General features: G+C 38.6%; 1 protein-coding gene across 6 annotated transcripts in view; it reads left to right on the top strand.

The window, feature by feature from the left end:
* The window catches only part of GDAP2 (ganglioside induced differentiation associated protein 2), a 56,413-nt gene that overhangs the window by 17,241 nt on the left and 24,072 nt on the right, over positions 1–15,100 (top strand). For all 6 annotated transcript variants that reach the window (XM_033092903.1, XM_033092906.1, XM_033092905.1 and 3 more), the window contains exons 7-9: positions 3,172–3,331; positions 5,320–5,476; positions 14,937–15,013. In XM_033092903.1, the coding sequence (XP_032948794.1) occupies positions 3,172–3,331; positions 5,320–5,476; positions 14,937–15,013 (394 nt within the window). The remainder of the gene's footprint in view (positions 1–3,171; positions 3,332–5,319; positions 5,477–14,936; positions 15,014–15,100) is intronic.

Below are 15,100 nucleotides of genomic sequence, written 5' to 3'. Positions count from 1 at the left end.
AATACTGTTAGAAATAATAGTTCAAGAGCGTTACAGGCCACAAGATCAGTATAAAAAATAAATTGTGTTTCTACGCAGTAGCAAGGAGTAATCTGAAAATGAAGTTAAGAAAACAATTCCATTAATTTACGAGAGCATCAGAAAGATCAAATATTTAAGAGTAACCTTACCAAAAGAAGGGTAAGACTTGTACATTGAAAACTACACAATGTCTTTGAAAGAAATTTTAAGACCTAAATAAGTAGAAAGATATCCCTGCTCTTAAATTGGGAGAGTTCCTGTTGTTAAGATGGCAGCATTCCCCAAATTGTTATATAGATTCAACAAAATCTTTATAAAAGTTCCAGCTGACTTTTTTATAGAAATTAACAAGTTGATCCTAAATTTCACGTGGATATGAAAGGCACCAGAATAGTCAAAACAACCTTGGGAATAAAAGAACACAGTTGGAAGGTTCACACTTAACCTACTTCAAAACTTAAAAGTACAGTAATCAGACTGTGTGGTACTTGCATAGGAATAAACATAGATCAGTGGAATAGAATTTTTGACAAGACAATTCAATTCAGAAAGAGGAGTCTTATCGACAAATAGTATTGGAGCAATTGGATATTCACATCCAAAAGAAAGAAGGTGGACCGCTACCTCACATCATCTACAAAAATTAGCTCAAAATGGATATAGGACCTAAGTAAGTGAGTTAAAACTTTTAGAAGAAAACAGATATAAATCTTTATGAGCGTGGATTAGGCAATGGTTTCTTACACATGACATCCAAAGTACAAGCAGCCAAAATAAAAATAGACCAATTGGTCACTCTTATAATTCAGCAATAAAAAGACAAATAACCCAATTTAAAAATGGGCAAAAGTTGGTATTTACCCAAAGGAGTTCAAAATTTATGTCCTCACAAAAACTTACAAATGCTGTTTATAGCAGCTTTGTTCATATTTGCCAGAACTTGGAAACAACCAAGATGTCCTTCATCTTGGGTGAATAGATAAATAAACTGTGGTCCATCCAGACAGTGGAACATTTTTCTGTGCCAAAAATAAGTGAGCTATTAAGCCGTAAAAAGATGGAGAAAAGACTGAAATGCATGTTACTAAGTGAAAAAAGCCAACCTGAAAAGACTACTTACTGTATGATTCCAACCGTATGATATGCTGGAAAAGGCAAAACTGTGAAGATGGTAAAAAAATCGGGTTGGGGTGTGGAGTGGGGGGATGAATAGACAGCAGGGAGGATTTTTAGGGCAGTGAGTCCTCTGTATGATACTGTAATGGTGGGTCCGTGTCATTATACACTTGTGCCAGCCTACAAAATACACTCACCAAGGGTGAATTTTGCTGTGAACTGGGTGATGAGAGGCGTCCTTGTAGGTTCATGAGTTGTAACGTACGTACCACTCTGGTGGGGGTTGTCAATAATGAGGGAGACTATGCATGTGGAGGGGTCGGGGGCATGGGAAATCTGTACCTTCTCAATTTTGTTGTGAACTTTAAACTGCTCTAAAATGTTTTAAATAGACAATACTTCAGAATAGGTATAAGTGACCAGTAAGCTCATGAAAAGATATGCCACAACATTAACCAATAGGGAAATGCAAATCAGAACCACAGTGAGGTACCACTTCACATCCACTGGGATGGTTGTAATACAAAGATAATCACAAGTGTTGGATGCGGAGCAATTGGAACCTTCATGCATAGCTAGTGAGAATGTAAAATGGTGCAGTTGCTCTGGAAAACAGCCTGGCAGTTCCTCAAAAAGATAAACAGCGATTCCACTCTCAGGTCCATACAGAAGAAAATCAAAAACATGTCCACACAAACACTTGTGCACAAAGTGTTCATATCAGCATTATTCATAATAAGCAAAAGGTGGAAACAATCGAAATACAATCAACTGATGAATTGATAAACAGATGTGTGTATCTATAATAGAATATTATTATATACTTATATAAGCTATAAGAAGAAATGAAGCACTGGCATACTACAACATAAGTGAACCTTGAAAACATTATGCTCAGTGAAAGAAGCCAGTCACAAAAGGCCACATACTGTATTCTGTTGTTATGAAATGCCCAGAATAGGCAAATCCATACAGACAGAAAGCAGAGGGGTGGTTGCCAGAGGCTGTGAGAGGGAGAAATGGGGGTGACCTAACTAATGAGGTTAGAGTTTCTTTTTAGGGTGATGAAAATGTTCTGGAATTAGATAATGGTGGTGATTCCACAACTTTGTGAATATACTGAAAACCACAGAACTGTATACTTTAAAAGGGTGAATTTTATGGTATGCGAATTATATCCTTTTTTTAAAAGGCTACAAAGATGGTATCTTCAGTCTTCTTATGTATCTATCTACCTTACATACTTTATACATGAAAGATGATACAGTATTGCAGTTGACACAGTAAGAAAGCTGACAGATAATGATTTCTTGAACGCTCTCATTGTTCTAAGCAATTCCATCATTCTTTGGTTTCCTGTTCTGTTTTAGTCTTTTTCAGTGTAGTTGGCAGTAATTGATAGCTAATGATAAAATAATTCTTAGCATGATGAAAAAGCGAAATGCTTCAAGATACAGGAAAATCAAGAGCACTTAACGCCTATAATGTATCACCGATTTGTAAATGAGTCCAATGAACTAACCCAAATGGAAATTATAAAATAGAATGAGTTTCATTCCAGTTTATTTTTAAAATAGCACAATGTGTCTTTGTTTTTGGGGAAACCTCTGAAGTAAAGAATAAAATCCATCACAAACAGTTAGTACTGTTAAAAAAAAAAATCTCAAAAACTAAACCGGGTCAGCATCCCCCGATGGCACACTGAGGACTGAGGTAGCAGCTGAGCTGAATCTTGAAAGACAAATACCATTAAGTAAGATGAAGGAAGGGGACGGTGACAGGAGTGGCAGGACTTCGGCGTTCCAGGTTCATTGACCTGGAATTGCCGGGCTGGCGGTCATGTTTAACCAGCTCATGACGTCCTGATCTTTAACACAGAACTGACGGAGGGTCCCAGACAGCGTCTAGCCTGAGCTCGCAAGTGGGAAGCTCTTTCTCTGTGACGGGCTGTCTCACAGTGTGTGACTCAGCTCTAAGCGCCGTGGATGCGCCATCATTAATCCATGATTTTAACATCTCACTTTTCTGACACAGGCTACTTACCAAAAGCTGCTACCTCTGTACTTCCCAAGGTCCTTAAAGGAGGAGACTCGGTCATTGCCGTACCTGCCTGCAGATATTGGAAATGCAGAAGGGGAGCCTGTGGTCCCTGAACGGCAGATTCGAATAAGTGAGAAACCTGGTGCCCCAGAAGGTAAGTCCCACCTCAGTTTCCCCTTCAGGAAGCAAAGGGACTGACCGCCAAAGAAGTGGGACGTTTAGTTCGACCTTGGGCAAGCTCTCTATAAGTGTGACATTCAGATTAAGACCAACTTAGATGTTTTCTGAGTCTTACTCTTGATAAGATTTACTCTTTAAATTAAAAAAAAATAATTATTTAATGTCAAGTCGGTGTTAGGCAGTAGAGAGTCGGTGGTAGATATAACAACATTCTGACCCTCATGAAGTTTATAGTTTCACTCGAGACGCTATTGAGACAGCAGTCAAGTACTTAATCATCCAGAATTTTCAGTGGCTTCAAGAATGTCTTCTAAAAGCCGTACCTAACATTAAACACACAGACGAAAAGACTGCAGCCATTCGTTCGTTTCTTTAGGTCCTTAGTCCTGTAGATTGAAACACTGGTAGAGTAGAGCACTAAGGATGGGGGCCTCTCGAGTCTGTTCTGGAAGACGGCTTGTGCTGATCTGCGTGGGTACGTGTTCAAGGTTATCCTCCCTCCTGTGGTGTCACGCCTCACATGCTCCAGAGCTGGACCTTGATCTCAAAATCCAGCTGCTTAGGAATTACTGTGCAATTCCTACTGTGAACAATTTGAAATGAGCATCAAGTTAAAACCTGTAGAAGGCCACTCATGTCCTTTCAAACACCAGGGCGTAGACTTAAATCAAACACAGGGAACTGTAAATGGTGTAGCATCAGGAAATGGCTCTGAATCGAGCTTTGCTGGCAGAGTACCCCTGTGCTTCAGGGAGCCTCCAGTGGGGTACACCCTTGAATTGCGTACTCATTTGGAGCCATTTGAAAATCCTCATACTCGTGACCACCACTATAGAACATAATTTTCCCTAAATGCATAAAATGCATTTTACGTAACAAGGAGTAACAAATAGCAAAACTAATACGAGATCGTAGTACTGGGCCGTAGATGAGACTAACTCATTAATTAGCCAAAGGTTCCCTTCTCAGAGCGCTTGATTTGCATCTGTCTCAGAAAATACTGTTACCTATAGATAAAAGCCTTAGTGTTTGTAAATACTTTCAATTCGAATGTTAAACATGTTAAAGTAGATGTAAAAGTCAACTGCACTTGAAGGATTGAAAGAAGATTCATTCACGGGGTTTTGGTGTTTTTTTTTTTTTTATTTTCAATAAAAGCAGACTCTTCTAAGCTGTGACCTGTCACACTTTGAGGGGCCGTGAAGTAGATGTGAGGAAATCCACCTGGATGACCCACCAGGCTGGGCTTCAAGTGCCGACATTGCCTTGGGAAGCTCCCCTGGTCCAGGGGTTGTTTGTTTTTAATTTTTTAAATCTGCTAAGGCAGTGGGGAACACCCTAACAGGTGATCATATGGAGAAATCAGCAAGTTAACTTATTAATTTGTAGTCAGAACTGTAATTCTTACAGATGAGAATGGTTGTGTAGATGTGCCCATTGTAGCAAACCAGAAAGGTAAATTAGAATCAAAACATGCCCTGCAATCCTGATCTATCCATCATCCTTCGGGGATTACCGCACAAAGGACTGACGTTTATGTGCCAACCAATCAAGTGCTCCCTCCTTAAATAATTCTGGATAAATGACCCCCAAACGTTTGTTTTTTATATTCCTCTTTTGTTAGATGCTGTGCTACAATCCATCTTGAAACCCACATGCCGTATAATTACTTCTGTCTTTTGCTTATGATTACATTCTACTGTTTTCCTTCCTATGGTTATACCCAGGCCACCTTGATTTGATTTCATGTATTCCTAAAATACTTGGGTCACACATGGATGGGTAGTTTCCTTCTTTATTGCAGTTCTTCAGATACCTAAATCTGATTTCAGTTTCATTCTCAAAAGTTAACCTAACCCCACTGCGCTAGCGGTCATCCTTATTGCGACGTTCACAATCTGTTTGCAGCATTTACTGTCAAGTGTTGTCGGAAGCTCTGTATTGACGGGATTTTTGTTACAGACAGCCCAGAAGAGGAGGATGAAGGCTTGGGAGTTGATCTGTCTTTCATTGGCTCTCATGCTTTTGCTCGAATGGAAGGAGATATTGATAAGCAAAGAAGACTGATCCTTCAGGGGCAGTTGTCAGAGGCAGCCCTGCAGAAGCAGCATCAGAGAAAGTAAGGCAAAGCCCTGTGGAATGACAGACACGTGAGAATGAGAAGCAAGAAAGGGCCTCCCATCCGCTGAATGGTCTAATGCACTGTGCTCTCATTTATTCATTCCTCATGACAGTCCACGGGGGAGGACACTGTCCCCACTTTGTAGATGGAGAAATTCAAAGTTAATTTATCAGTGGTCGGAGTTGATCGGTGTTGCAGCCACTGCTCAGACGCGTGTCTGATTTCAGAGCTCCTCCTCATTCTGCTGTAACTGGTGCTTCTGGGTGAGGTTATGTCATAAAAGTAAACCGGGGAAAGGGAAAGGCAGACTTACAAAATTTTTACCTGACTCTACTATGTTTATAATTAAAACATAATCTACAGTTTTATTACATTTAAAAGAGCTTCATTTCTCCCTGATTTATCCCCAGGGACTTTATAAAGCCGTTCCATTTCTTTCAAGTATTTTCAAGAGCAATTCTGAATAAATCCTTTTTAAAACATAAAGAAAAGCAGCTTTGGTACTCCTGAGTAAGTTTTTCCAAGGATTAACAGTCCTTGGAAAGCTAGCTGCTTTTCAGAAAATGTCAAAGCAAAGAAAAAATCACAAACTATAAATGATTAACATCATCCATTACCTTCTAGGGTTGGTTAAGGGAGTAACATCTCATAAGACTAATGAACGTAGCACGGCAAGTGCTACTTGGCAAGCTCTGCACGTCGGTCACTCAGGATTCTCTTCCGTACTGAGCAAACCATGGTCTGTTTCACCTTTGAGCTTTGGTACTTGCCCTCCCTTTGGACTGCAGTAGTTCGTCCTTCAATTCCTGCCCATTCTGCAGGTTTCAGCTTAGAAGCGATGGCCTCTGGAAACGCACCTCGCTGGAGATAAGTTGGAATAGGTGGGACAGACGTCTGAGATAGAGCCCTCCTCCTGGCTGCTTTGTTCCACACTCGGTGCTTAATCAAAGCCTGGCATAGTGTTTGTCACACTCAGTTGTAATGACGGGTGGTTGTTGGCAGTCTCCATCTATAAAGTGGGAGTTGGACTAAATGATCTGGAGTCCCTTACAGAATTAGAATTTTGTGTCTCCCTAGTTCCTGGCCTTCACTTTATTCTGATTTTATTTTCATAAACAGAAAGTAGCCAGTAGGGGGCACCAATAAATAACTTTTCCAAAAGCAGTAACAATCAAATGATCCTTTCAGTGGTTTCTAAACTTGGCCATGTGTAAGAATCATTTGACAAACACTTTTCTTTCAATACAGTGACTGGGCTGTCCCCCACATGACTGGAACTTTGGCATCTATATGTATTTTAAAACTTCTTCACATCGTGATTGATGTGCTCCTAGATTGGATGCCTCTTTTGGTCTAGGGCAGTGGTTCTCAAGACCCCTTGCATTCTTAAAAATTGTTGAGGACCCCAGAAAGCTTTCGTTTAAATGGGTTATGTCTACCAATATATATATATGATAAATTATTTATTAATTCATTTAAAAAATAACCTATCATGTTTTCATGAAAAATAACTTTTTTTTTTTTTAAATTAGAAGAATGGCACTATTTTACATTTTTGCAAATCTCTTAATGTTTGGCTTAGGAAAAGACAGCTGGATTCTCATATCAGCATTCAAACTATTTCAATAAATTGTTTTAGGTGAAGTATAGAAAGAAAATATGACCTCAGATACATAATTGGAAAAGGGAGGAGTATTTTAATACTTTTTTTCAAGTAATTGAAGATATTATTCTTTGATACTACACTATAACTCTATGTAGTTTTTTAAAGTTTGGTTGTAATGTGGAATCTCAAACCATAACCATGAATTTTTGTATTGTGTTATATTAAAATACATTGTTCTATCCTACACTTTGAATGGATTTTATGATAGGAATTTAGAGCATGAATTTATAATACGATGCATTGATCTTCTGAAAAATACTGATTCACTGAATTATTCAAATCTTCGAAATACACATTTTACTACACAATATGAAAAGATTATATTTGTTAATATCACCACTGATATCATCAGAAAACTCTTTAAGTATTAGGAACTGTAAGCCTCTGATGGATACAAACTTTCCAAAATTGTATATATTTTTTTAAAACTCAAGTTTTATCATTGGCAATAATTGTTCTTGGTTGTTTTTCTTGAAATGACAGGGTGGCTTTCTTCATTTTTGAGAAAACATCTGCCAGCTATTCATGTTGAATAAGCATAGTTTGTCTGCCAGTCATTATTTGAAGAAAAACGGTGTTCCATGAAGAAAAGCACCTAGTTCAGCTTTCAAGTGAAACACATAGTGCTTTTCTTCAAGACAACCTCATACTTCAGTATGCAGAAGTGCTTTATGTGTTGTTCCCATTCTGTGACACATTCATATTAAACAGATGTATTCCCAAGGGTTGATTTAATAAAATTAATAATTTTACTTCCTCATCAAAGACATTCTTAAATGAAAATGGCTTTTTTTTCCCCCTGTGAGTATTTTGGCAGTTGAAGAACACAGTGACGACACATGCATTCTGGTGCCTCCGCCTTGATTTATACTAAGGCACCAGGATTTTACCCAGCAGTGGCTTTTGCACCATCGGTGCAAGCGTCAGCAGAGTCAGAAGGGCAGAGGATGTGCCAGTGTTGTTATGAAAATCGTTTTCACCTGGCAAACCCCTAGAAAAAGTCTCCGAGCTGTGGACCCCACTTTGAGAACCGCTGGTCTGCGGTCTTGGGAATTCGGCAGCCATCTGACCCCGTTCTCTAAAGTGGGAGACACAGTGTGTAAGCGTTCAAATCGCCAGGGCTGCTCGCTGAATATTTGTCGGCCCCGCCCCCGACTTCCTGACTCAGAACCTCCGGGGGCTCCTTAGATGACTCTTTCTTGCCCGAAATCACTGACAGAGTTACCGCTGAGTAAGGGAGAGCCTTTGATGTGGCTGCTGCAACGTATCTTCCTTCTCTACCCCCATCTTCAGCCCACTTACACAGACCAGCTCTGGAGAAGCTGGAAAGCACTGAAAAGGTTTTGGATTTGTATACAAAGAACTGGGTTATCTCCTTTCTGAAATCAGTCAACCTCTTCTCTCTCTCTCTCTCTCTCTCTCTCACACACACACACACACACACACACACACCCCTCAACTACCTTTTTCATTTCTCCATGCGTGGTACAGATATTCTGGAATGTGTCTAAGTTTTTCTTTGGACTGGATACTTGTCTGTTTCTTTTTTCAATGAGGCGATTTGTTTCACTTAACAAGTTCAAGCCAGTATTAAAATGAGCCTGTACTCACTGAGTGCATGCTTGCAGCAAAGGGATGGGTTCTAGGACAGAATACAACAGCAGCATGTGAACTATTGTCCTTCTTGATAGAAGGCCTTGATCTTGAGGTTCACGTTCATAACACAACAGTTTGCATTCACTTCAGAAAGCACTGGATATTTACTCTGTACAAGACAATATTCTGGATACTGAAGTATACAAAGATAACCAAGGCAGTCCCTCTCTTCTGGAAATTCATGAGTGAGCCACACTGCCTTCAGGTGTCAGGGGTACCTCCTAAACGTGGTCAGGCTGTGCACACATCCAGTCAGCACAGTTTCCAGCTTGGAGAAGAGCACAGACCATGGCTGCCACGGCCTGAACCAAGAAACAGAGGCTTGGTACCTCTGCCACTCGGTTCCCTTGAGTGATAAGCTACATCTGAATCAAAAGATTTTCAGATTTCCCATTTACGTGGCAGTGTCCATGCTGATTGAAGGTCTTGTTTTGTATCTATATTGCAGAATTCCTCAGGGTAGTAACAGCAGCTCAAAAGTGTGGACCAGGGACCCTGAGACCTGTTCAGGAAGTCTGCGAGACCAAAACTACTTTTTAATGTTACTAAGACTTACTTGTCGTTTTCATTTTCATTCTTCCAGTGTTCAGTGGAGTTTTCCAGAAACTGCTTAACGTGTGATACTGCAGTAGATTAAATGCAGAAGCAAATAGAGAATCCAGTAGGAATTAAGGAGATTTGCAAAAATGTAAAACAGTATAACTCTTCTCCCTAAATATAGATTTTTGTGTGTGTGAAAACTTACTCTTTTTTAATTAATACTTTTTTAAATTTCTGTTTTTATTTCTGATTCGGTAAATATTGGTGGGTATCACTGACATAAACATAAATGGGTCCAGAGACCAAAAAGTGTGAGAATGAGAATTGTTCAGGAGTTTATGATATCACTGAGCTATAAGTCATCTGTTTGCATACTGGACCACATGCTAAATGTTTAAGATTGCCAGCTGTAGTTTTTAAAACTTATTTCTCGTAGATTTTTTTTAAATCAGGCTTTTATTTACATAAAAAAAGTCTTGTTTCTGTTGGTTATGTTAGTAGATCAGGTTGAGCAAATGCTAAATTTTTCTGAGGAAGTATGTCTTTAGTTAGTAATATCTTTTTGAAAGCCTTCAATTCTTCCATCAGTAACAAAACTAAAGGTCGTGGATTGGCTAAGTTAGAGCATTCTTTCACAGCATTGCCTTGCCACGTCAATATCTCTGTAATGATTCTTTTTAAAATCTGTAAAAAATATACATATTGTCTATTTCTTGATTAATATTTCCAGGTCTCCTACCCAGTTGTGACACTGATTTGGGTGTGTTATAAGATAGAAATTGGAAGCAATCTATTTGTTCAAAGATACAGCTTTTAAAACTCTTAAAATTATTTTTACCATCACTTTTTTTCTTTTTCAAGCATTCCTTAGTTGGCTCAAGTTCCAGTTGCCTGTAATTCTTATGTCATTTCTCACAGTAAAAACTCTACCTCATTCATTATTAAATATTTATTGAGCTCTTACTGATGTGCCAAGTGTTGTGCAAGAAATGTAATCAAATGGCATGCAGGACAGATACAGACAGCCCCAGCGCTCATGGAGCTTGGGGTCTTGCAGAGGGAGAACTGTTAAACGGATTATTATGAATGATTTATTCACACTACAGGGGTGCAATACGAGTTTATAACAAGGGTCGTAACCAAGTCCAGTGTGGGACAATTGCATGAAATCAGGAAAAGCTAATTCATTCCAAAGCTAAATAGTTCCCTGGTCTATGAGTTGTACACAAATGAGTTAGTTACTCCTCTTTTAAGAGTAATTTAGCTTAAATTCTCTTCGTCGTTCAGCCTTTGGTTGTGCAAGTGGACGGTAATCGATTAACTGGAAGAAATTGCCTTGAATTAGCCTTGTGAGGACAGCATCCAACCTTAGCCGAGTGTAGCCCATTGAGAAACGATCCACTCAGCGTTTCTCCCTTTACAGCACGTGGGTGGCCACTTAGCCGCCATTTTGACATATTTTGTGTGACCGTTCACCCATGAATATATTCACCCATCAATTTAATAGAAATTTGGTTATTTGGAACAAGCTCTAGGAAAACAAACTATTTTGAGTTGACATTTTCCTTTTTTAGCTTTTGTTTTGATTGTTGGGTTGGGAGCAAAGATTGCATGTGTTTATTGAAAGAAAACACAGAAACTACAGCAAAAAATGAGAGGTGCCGTTCACGAAAGATATAAGGGAAAATTTTGATTCGTCTTTGAATAGATTTAAAAAAAAAAACAAGGAAAGCATTGTTTCTCTATTGGATGAGGAGATAAAGCTAACATCTTTTGCTTTTATTCCCTCCTCCTGAATACTGGTTTAAAAGAAAAAGTAACCAAATCAAATTTTCGCAATCTATAGTGGAAATGGAGGAGATTTAATTAGAATAAAGAAGAAAGCAGGTGAAGATTGCTTTCATGTATTGTTTATATTGGAATTCACGTCAAGGTCCTTAGAAACTGAAACAGCCCTCATTATCTCAGCAGTGATTCTAAATTTTTTTGAATCATAAAGCCTTTGAGAATCTTATGTAAGCTATAAACCTTCTCCCCATAAAATGTTCATAGGGATTTTGCCAACCAGTGTCCATCCTAGGAACTCAAGTCAGGAATCACAGATCAAGGTTAAAAACATTTTAGAGTTTATACTATTTTGGAGTTCACGTGGACAAAAATCAATTTTAGACGGATTAAGGACTTAAATTTAAAAAATTAAAACTCATGGAAGGAGTTATAAGTTAGTACTTTCATATCTTGAGAGAGGACAGGTTTCATAAACAAGCTATAAAAAGCACTATGAAAGAAAAAAAATAGTTTTGATTGTATTAAAATTAAGAGCTTCAGAAAGTAGAGCCATGAAGCTTAAAGAAAGTAAAGAACAAGCTACAGAATGGGAATATTCACAGTATACGCAACTGGCAAATGCTTACCGTGTTTCCCTGAAAATAAGACCTAGCCAGACCATCAGCTCTAGTGTCTTTTGGAGCAAAAATTAATATTCCATATAAGACCCGGTATTATATTATATTATATTATGTTATATTATATTATATTATATTATATTACATTACATTACATTACATTATACCAGGTCTTATATTAAAATATTATATTAAAAAAATAAGACCGGGTCTTATATTAATTTTTGCTCCAAAAGACGCATTAGAGCTGATGGTCCGGTTAGGTCTTATTTTGGAGGAAACACGGTTGTATTAAGAATATACTATAAAAAATCTCCCACGAATAAGTGAGAAAAGAACAAACAGCGTCGTAGAAAAAAGGACAAACAATGTGAACGGCATCTCACAGAAGAGGGAAACATGGCCAGTGAACGTGGCCAGGGTCTCAGCGTCACTAGTAACCAGAAAAATGAGGCCCCATTTCAAACATAATTGATTGGCAGAATTCAAGCACCTGCCAATGCCAGGTGTTGAAAAGGACATGGACCCCCAGGGTCGTGTGTGCGTTGCTTGTAGACGTATAAATTGGTGCAGCACTTTGGGAAGGAGATGTGGCCGTAGTTCCTAAAACGGACCGTATCTTACCACCTGGCCCTCCCACTCCTGCGTGGCTGCCCAGGAGAAGTCATGCATGTGGGTACCAGGAGCCGTGTGAAATAAGTCAACAGAGTGCTGTTCTCAGTAGCAAAAACCTGGAAACAGCCCAATGCCCCTCAGTAGGAGCGCGGATAATAGACACTGTAGTTTTCATGCTGTGTGAAAACATTGTATAGAGGAGTCAAAATGAATGAACACCATTGATACCCAACAGTATACGTGAAACTTGGTAATATAACAAGTCAAGAAAGTAAGACCCAAAGCTTACATAAAGCATGATCAGCTTTTTTTCTCCTTTAAATAGTTAAAAACCAAATTTTTTTTAGGAATGCATATCGGGAGTGCCAAAAAAATGTATACGTGTGACTTGTATTCATCTTTTGTTTTGGTATATATTGAGTATTATGATTTTGATAGTTTCCTCCTCTCTTAAAATGTGTATACATTTTTTTGGCACCCTCTGTCTAGATGAATTATGACGATATAAAAAGGAGAGCAACAAAAGGATGAGATTTCTGTGAGGTTGACTAATTGTTGTTCTGGGTGGTAGGCTTCGGAGAGTTTATTACTCAATTTAAAATAACTAATTAAGTAACTAGTGAAAGCGAACCATGTATGTACAGTGATAAGTGTTTTGAACCGAAGGTGATTAATTCATTTTGTGTTCCTGAGTTCCAGTTAAGAAAAAAATTTTTTTTTCACGGTTCGTTGAACACATAGTTCCTCAGAGGCAGGAACTACCCTAGAGATTTGATGAAAATCCCGGGACAAGTAAGATACATTCCCTGTCTGTGGTCTAATAGAGAGAAGCAAACGGTACAATAAACAGGTGAAGCCTTGTGCTTATCTTTGTGATACAAAGAAGGGAGCAGCTAGTCTACAGCCTGGACGTTACCTCCATTCCACCCGCCTTCACTCCACCCCCACCCCCAGCCCGGCCACCCCCCTCTCAGCATCCATGCTCAATTGATATTTAGACATCTGTTGTCTCATTACAAAGTTCAGTTTTCTTTGTAATATGTCTATCTCATATATTCAATTTTAAACTCTTAGAACCCAAAGACGTTTTGTTATTACTCTCAGACCCCAAAAATGCCTTGAATGATATTCATGCCTATTAATTCCATTCAGCAAAGATGTGAGTCCCTACTATGATGTGGACATTGCATTCATGCAATAAACCTCTGAAAAATCAGTTCATGAATGTTTGGAGTATAGAAATTAACAGGTATTTACCGAATTCCTGTTACATGTTTTGTGCTAAGGTTGTGCTCATAAGACGTTTAAGATATATTATTCTGTCTGTGGAGATGACTTAATCAGAAAACAATTAGAAAACAGTACAATTGGGGATTTAGAGTAAATAACCTAGGAAATGACTCTGTGTCGGAATATGGAATAGTGCATATACTTAGGAGAACTACGATACACGTGGGTCTTTTCTTGGCTAGCAGATTATATCTTAAACCAAAATTAAAAGCTGTTACTTCTTTGACTTTTCAGTTGGTATAGGTGGACAAGTTTCCAAATTTAAAAAGGCATAAACTGTAGAACTATATAATACCAAGTATGTTTTGCGCAAGCAGTAACAATTTCTGTGAAACTAGCCGGCGTATCACTTGTTGATTACAATCCATGTGTAAGAGACTTCCCGTTAAATATCCTTAGTGCGTGATTGTACTTTATAGCAAAGGGTGCCCTCCATACACACCATTTTGCAGCTGAGGAATCAACTAAAAGGCATTTTGAATTTTAAGAAAGCAGTAGGAAATAGTTGAAAAAGTACTGACCTTTCCAGAAATCTGGAGACCTGAGTGCAACTTCAGTTTCAACCGTCGATTGGCTGGTAACTCTAAGATTAACTCGACCCTTTTGCAGGTCATTTCCCCTCTTTGAGATCTTTAATGTGTCTTCCGGCTTTAATATCCTCCTAGCCAGAGCCAAACTGCAGTCCTGTGATCTGGTATAGCGGGTGTCTGTATACCTAGTTTGATTAAAGAAAGCTGGACATCCCAGATAAAATTACCTAGTTCCTTTGTGGCCCCATGTAACATGTACAACACTTACCTGTTTTCCTTCTGCAAAGTAATCTCAAGGGCACTGACCATGTCTACTCACTGTAGTACCCTCAGGACCTGTCATATAGTAAGCACTCAATACTTCGTTGAATGAGTGAACGCCTGTTTTGGAGAACGGCTATTGCTTTAGGCTTTCTCCCTTTGCATTTTTTTTTATTTTTTTTTCAGTTAAGGAAAATAACAGTATTTAAAAACAAGTTAGTTCCAGAACTTGGTATCTGAGCCATTTATATGCGTAGTCCTCATGTGAGAAAGGATTTTTTTTAAATTGAGTACGAACACCTTCCTTTCTCAGTAACTCATTTGTATTCATTTTATCAATAGCATGTAGCAGGGATTCTGCGTATTACGATGGCCTCTCTAACTCCTTCGTAGTAAAACATCATTCTTTAGGAATGGAAAGATAAAAACAGGTCCCATTTGAAAATTTAATTTGTAAGAGTTTATTCTACTAATTACATCTTTTATTTCTCTAGTTACAATCGCTGGTTGTGTCAAGCACGATCTGAGGATCTGTCTGATATCGCGTCTCTCAAAGCCTTATACCAAACAGGTGAGTTTGTGGATGTGGCAACTGATTCTTTTACTAGGGAAGGACCTTACCTAGGATGCTGTTAGAGATTTCATTTTGCTCTGCTTT

This window comes from Rhinolophus ferrumequinum, chromosome 22 (genome assembly GCF_004115265.2).
Source record: "Rhinolophus ferrumequinum isolate MPI-CBG mRhiFer1 chromosome 22, mRhiFer1_v1.p, whole genome shotgun sequence".
NCBI classification, from domain to species: domain Eukaryota; kingdom Metazoa; phylum Chordata; class Mammalia; order Chiroptera; family Rhinolophidae; genus Rhinolophus; species Rhinolophus ferrumequinum.
The sequence above is the reverse complement of the archived record's forward strand: the minus strand, read 5'-3'. Positions and strand labels throughout refer to the sequence as shown.